The sequence below is a fragment of the Lingula anatina genome, chromosome 6 (assembly GCF_051362555.1).
Source record: "Lingula anatina isolate TDL-2025a chromosome 6, LinAna3.0, whole genome shotgun sequence".
NCBI lineage: Eukaryota > Metazoa > Brachiopoda > Lingulata > Lingulida > Lingulidae > Lingula > Lingula anatina.
Window position 1 is genome coordinate 11,844,214 of NC_141772.1, and position 6,360 is coordinate 11,850,573.

At 34.9% G+C, this 6,360-nt stretch overlaps 1 protein-coding gene across 1 annotated transcript; it reads left to right on the forward strand.

The window, feature by feature from the left end:
- The first annotated feature begins 201 nt into the window (after window positions 1–201).
- Window positions 202–5,282, forward strand: LOC147761139 (aurora/IPL1-related protein kinase 2-like). Its single transcript, XM_087014962.1, has 9 exons — window positions 202–703; window positions 938–1,044; window positions 1,377–1,478; window positions 1,675–1,816; window positions 2,126–2,304; window positions 2,473–2,592; window positions 2,815–2,862; window positions 3,671–3,743; window positions 4,001–5,282. Exons 1-9 carry the CDS (start codon window positions 551–553, stop codon window positions 4,079–4,081), a joined length of 1,005 nt encoding a protein of 334 aa, XP_086871088.1. The 5' UTR covers window positions 202–550; the 3' UTR covers window positions 4,082–5,282.
- Window positions 5,283–6,360: the final 1,078 nt, after the last annotated feature.

The following is a 6,360-nucleotide window of genomic DNA, read 5'->3' on the forward strand; positions in this document are numbered from 1 at the left end:
CGTTTTCCATTTAGGGCGCATGCATATTGCACGTGATAGATATATCCTTAAAAGGCAAAACGTATTGTGACGTCATTGGCCCGTGCCGACGTAACCAGGCAGCACAAAAGCTATTGGAGATATGCTGAGCGCCAGCGAAGTGAATACGGAGATTTTCTTTTGAGTAAAAAATACGATATAAACAATGATAGTTGCGTCTCATTTGGCCTTTTTAGGCATGAAATACAGTTACATGTACTTTTTTCACAGAGAAATATTCAGACTCGAAAACGAGGTAAGATATTGCTTTTTGTTTTGCAGAACAAAAATCGAATACCCAACTGTTTGTTTCAGTATATATGTATGTTACCCCAGGTAAAGCTATTTATAACTTAGATTCTTATTAATCAAAATAAGATTCTGTGTGGCGTCTTTTTAATAAGTATCAGAGGTAATCGAACAATTTCATTTAAGTATCCATATAACTTATTCTGATAATTTCACTCGCCAAGAAGATTAAATCAAGGAAATTCCTGGTAACTGGGCACGCAGTTTCAGTAAATTCATATCGATGATATGCTCAAATAAAAACAAATTAAAATCTACGTTTGCACCTTTTAATCCAATCTCCTTTTATTCAATGTTTAAGGTTCGGGCTCTTTTCTGGAAGGAAGACACTATGCTTCCTATTTTGGGAGGTGGAGGATTCGGTTCGGTGTACAAGGTAATGAACTTATCATGATAAACGAACAAAAGTGATACTGGGATAACGGGAATAGCTATAGCAGTATCAATGGTAAAAACAGTTATGGCAGTAATTATAGATTTTGAAGCATAAGCAGCAGAACAATATATGTTTACAGTGATTAATCATTTAGTAATTTTACCAGTTTTTCAATTATTATGCTTATTTACGGATGTGCCATTCCACTAACTGCTCGAAATATTTTATGTTTAGTTTAAAAACAACCTAGCATTAAAGGTACCAGCCTCTGCGGCCTATGCAAGGTCCATCTACAGTGAAGTTTCTTTTATGAAGAGGATAGACAGCAAATTTATCTTAAGGTGTTTGATACAAACGATTTATATTCGAATTTGTAAAATTAAATGCCTATGAAACAGATGACTTTTACAAAATACGCCATGTAACAAACGCTTCACCTCGTAAAATAATATTCTTAATATGCTCACAATTGTCCACAGGTTTCTGATATTATATCACAATATTGTTACGTTAAAAGAGTTGAAGAACACTTTAGACGGACAATCTACATAAACAATCTACAATCTACAGTAACTGTAAAATCTCAATTTTTTATAAAACAATAAAGAATTAATCATTCAATCTTCTCTCTATCTCTCAGTGTGTCTCAATCTGATATGAATTTCCGTTCCAGACTAGTTCATTCATTTGAAGTCAGGCCTGGTTTCCCTATCTTACTTACGGAATTATGTCCCATGGACCTGGAAATACTTCAAGAGTATTGGGAAACATTTTTGTAAGTAATTCTGTTACTTTCTTTTCTTTAAAAACACTTTTTTTGTATTTTTATATAGCTTGATTTTTTAATGTAATTTTATATAGCTTAATTCTTAACTTATTCATTTCATAAGGAATACGTTTTTCAACAAAACATTTTTCATTAAATGTTTACAAGAATAGTATACTGATAGTTCCTTTAATTTATTTCTTAGGGACGCAGTTCCTCTTCAGATGGTGAAATATATTGCCACTTGCGTCTGTATGGCTATTGGGCACTTGCACCAACGGAACTTAGCCCACTTTGATATAAAAACGAACAACGTGTTGATTAGTATACACGGGGTCCCTAAACTGGTAAGATGTTCTCTTTGTTGTGTGTCACTTTGTACTGTGTAATAAAATAATGAGGTTATTTTTCTCTTCTTGCTATAAATTTCCTAGGTCGGGCCAGATTTCGAATTCCATCTCGCTCTTTTCTATAACTTGATTTTACGTACCTATCTGTAAATGTGTCACCAATGTGCAATAATCTAAACGAAAACATATTACGACTAGTAAAATATGATTTTGTTTTAGATTGATAACAAAAGGCTTGGATATACTCAACACTTTCACTTTGGTACCCAGAAAAACAATTTTTTAATGCGGTTTTATTTGTTCCAGTGTGATTTAGGGTCCGTTCACCCTCTCAGTGAGACTGGTGAAAGCATACACAGGGTGGAGTCAATGAACTTCACCCTCTACAAAAACATGCCTCCAGAGGTAATGAGGGGTGGTGCCCCCTCGTGGAGAGCAGATTATTACGCCTTGGGTGTCATGTTGTTCGAATTAATGGAGGGAAGGTAAGTAAGCAAAGGATGCAGTTCTGTAAATAATGGCTTTGAAGTGTTAATCTTCTCTATTAGAAAATATCAGGCCATGGGGGTATCAAGACATTTACTTATAATAGAATTGTACAAAATGTTGGAACGTTTTAGACGTTTTGTGATAATTTTACTCGATTTATTTAGACACCCACTTTGGACTGAATTGCCAACTAGAGCAGAAGCCAGAAGCAAAATCCTCCAAGGCACTATCATCTACACAGATACAGAGCACGTCTTCAGGGATCTGATTGACAGATTAGTCTGGTAGGCAATTATACATTACGATTTGTAAATATTTGGGCTGTAAATTATTTAATGGAATATCGTGGCCAAATCTTCGCCGTTTAAGCATCACACAATGCACTTTTTGTTTTTAAATTATGTTTACTTCGTAGAAATCGTTTGTAGTCATCTTCAATTCACCCTATCTTTTCTCATAATAAACTGTCAACTCAGATTGAACTATTTCTCTCTGTTACATTTCAGCAATATGGAGCAGAGAATTGACAGCATGACTGGCCTTTTCAGTCATCGGTACCTATTTCATCAACATTTTTCTTCCTGCAAGGCTACATATTTATTTTACTTTTCTTAACCATTTCTTTTAGAAAAATCACTTAATTTTCATTCTCATAAATTATAAATTTTGTAATGAATCTATATTCTATTACCATATTCATTTTTTAGATTGTTACCGGGAATAATTAACTAAACCCAGGTGGCTGGTTCAAAGTTTAGTTTATTCTGACTTCCAAACCAAAATAGTATAAAATAAAAACCCCAAAAGAGATATACAGCAATATTTACAATATAGTAAAAAATAAATAAATTATACAGACAATTATACTGACAATCTTACTGACAATTTAACATGTTTTTGTTAAATTAAGAAATACTAGTCTTGCTATAAAGGACAAGTATATAGATTTACACAGCGCTAACTCGTACATACCCCAATTTCCTAGAGGGGGTTATAATTGACTAAGACGGAAAATAAACTAGATGACTCTGTTATCTGAGGCTGAAAGAAAAAATTGAATAAGAGTAGTGGAAAATATATCTATAGTAAATATGATAGGAAATACGATCAGAAAGAAATACGAGAGCAACTAACTTACCAACACAAGCCTCAGTCATTCCACCGACTATTGCTCGAAATTGGCGCGCACAGATTTTATATAGTAAAAGGTCACGTGATAGAAGATAAGTTGTCAAAGGATGTGAAGGTACTAAAGGAGTCACGAGTGTGAACGTAGAAGTAGTCAGAGAACCAATTATATCACTAGGTCACAAAATTATCTTATATAATCATTTATTCATTTCTTTATTTATTTAATTCTAGTTGGCTCTGTGACTACTACGTGAATAATTTTCCAACCGATATGGTCACCTCTCCCATTTTAGACATTGCTCAGGTAATGTCTGGTTTTATTATACTGACCAATTCTAATAAAGTAGATTCTCGCTGGTTTTTTAGAGTGAACCTTCACCGACTTCATGCAGTTTGTATATTATATCGTCAAAAATACCAAACGTTAACGTCTCTGTAATCTATGTAATGGAAAAAGTTGGGATCTATTTTCTGGTAACATTTACTAAAACATATTATGCATTCTTGTGACATAGAGATATACTTTACTGATTAATTATATTTAACTTTTTGTCATAATAGGAAGTGTTGGAGGAAGAACAGCTGGAGATGGGTCCTCTGACAGCAAACAGCGGCGTCCGCAATATTGTCGGCGATGGCTAGGAGACTGCTGTAAACCGCAGGCCGCTTCAACGCCTTCCTCAAGTTTCACGATTAATTTTGAAGTAGCCGACTATATATGAAACAAACTATCCAACTCATTCCAATTATAACCGACTTCATAATTTTAGCCTGCAACAGATCAGAACGATTAATTAATTAATATCTGCTACAAATATCTCTTTTAATAAATGTTGAAAAAATCAAGAGGAAGATGATTCTAATACTTTTTTCCTTACTCCTGCATTATTTATCATATAAGATAAAAAAAAAAATTAAGCTAATTTTTTAACATTAAAATAGAATTTGGTCATTAATACCACGTTTCTATTTTATGTGACAGAATAAGTGTCACATAATTTTTAAAATCAGCTTAAAATCAGTAAGATTGTTACTAAATTGTCCTGTAAATTGTTTTGATAACCTACACAGAAAAGATTAATAAATTTCTTGTAACTGAAATTCATTTCTCTTGAGGACCAATCTTTCTCAACGGGACCTAATTTTCAGAGGTTGGGTAAAAACAATTTGTCCGGCCAAAACAGGCCTAGCTTACCAGTAGATGTATGCAAGCTGGGCTGTCACTTTGATTGGTTAGAAAACGATTGTCGCTCCATGATATAAAAAATCGAGTGCATAAACTTTAAAACTACATCAAAACGATATTGCAGTACCATACTAGTCTGCCATAAAGAAAAAAATTTAAAAAATAAAGAAAAAAAATCAAAATCGGTTAAAGTATTCAAAACTAATTTTGCAATTTATATTCTTCGTTTTATTTCTCTGTCACATAGAAAAATTGGAAAACGCATTTTGCAACCGCAACGTATTTTTCGAGCAGGTATTTTCTAAGACGATGAAACGATTTGAAATACTAATGCCCCTATTTCACACAGACCACGAATCCCACGAATGGCCAGGAATTGACAAATTTCAGGATTCGTGGTTGAATCGTAATCAGTTCGTGAAGTTCTTAAGGATTCGTATATACTCGTAGTCAGTTCTTGCACTTCTTGACCAACAGGAATTAGTGTCAAAAACTTTGATTCCCCTATTTCACACACAGACCACGAATCCCACGAATCGCCAGGAATTGAAAATTTCAGGATTCGTGGTTGAATCGTAATCAGTTCGTGGAGTTCTTAACAGATTCGTATATAATCGTAGTCAGATCTTGCAATTCTTGATCAATCGGGAATTCGTGGCAAAAATTTTGAGCTGTTTAAAATGTTGGCCACGAACTCCCGATTCCAAAAAATAGTAGTGAATTTGTGGACAATATTCGTGCGATTCCAGCCGAAACCCACAAATATTCGAATTCGTAACACTATCGCACCTGTATCGTAACTGAATCGTAGTGCGTGTCGAATTAGACCAGAAAATTGGCAAAATCTCACGAATCCTCACGAATCCAGAAATTTGCCAATTCCTGGCGATTCGTGAGATTCGTGGTCTGTGTGAAATAGGGGCATAAAGAGATAAAACTGAGATGAGGGCGGGGTTGCTTCGACTAAAAGCACGTTGAATGTTGTTAGGTTGTCCCTGGGAAATATAATATAATATAATATAATATAATATAATATAATATAATATAATATAATATAATTAATTTCACACTGCGATTTCTGCTATCTCCAGCTTGACTATTAGAGGTAGGGCCTTAAGACGTGGGAGATTGATAAACCCACATCAGGGTTATGCACGGGACCTTCGGGATTTTGATATGGTTTTGTGTGTGTCTGTCCACAGTAATGGTTTATTCAGTTTTCTTACAACGTAGTTTCTGCTATTTACTATTAGACAATTACAGTAGGAAAGTTGCGATGTCGGAGGTGGATAAACCTATCATTAAGGATGTGCATGAGCACTGCAGAATTCTAGAGAGACTTTGGGTGTGTCTGCTTGTTTTTGCAGCGTAATTTCTGCTTTCTTCTCTTAGACCAAAGAGGGAGGAACATGAAACGTCGGGAAGTGATAAACCTATAATCAGGGCCGTGCATGGGCCCTGCAGAATTCAGCAGAGACCCGAAAACAAAACTTTCATTCTCTGTCTTAGAAACTTGTGATCGACACCATGATGATGAAACGCTCAGACTAAGAGATATGAACGCTAAGAGAAGAATGAAAAGGTACGAATATGAAGGGAACAGAGCTTCCGCGCCGTCAAGCCAGGTGACCTTGTTTTAATCACACAACAGAAGGAAAACCTCTCAACCAACATTGATTCACTGTCTTTACCTGTAAAAAGAACAAACGTCCTCATCATCACCGCTCAAAAGACA

Bases quoted from the DNA above. Each gene is read 5' to 3' on its own strand.
- LOC147761139 (XM_087014962.1), top strand. From the start codon at position 551: ATGATATGCTCAAATAAAAACAAATTAAAATCTACGTTTGCACCTTTT. The intron at 704-937 runs GTAATGAACTTA...TTTTATGTTTAG, and splicing joins GATTCGGTTCGGTGTACAAG to TTTAAAAACAACCTAGCATT. The intron at 2,305-2,472 runs GTAAGTAAGCAA...CGATTTATTTAG, and splicing joins TTCGAATTAATGGAGGGAAG to ACACCCACTTTGGACTGAAT.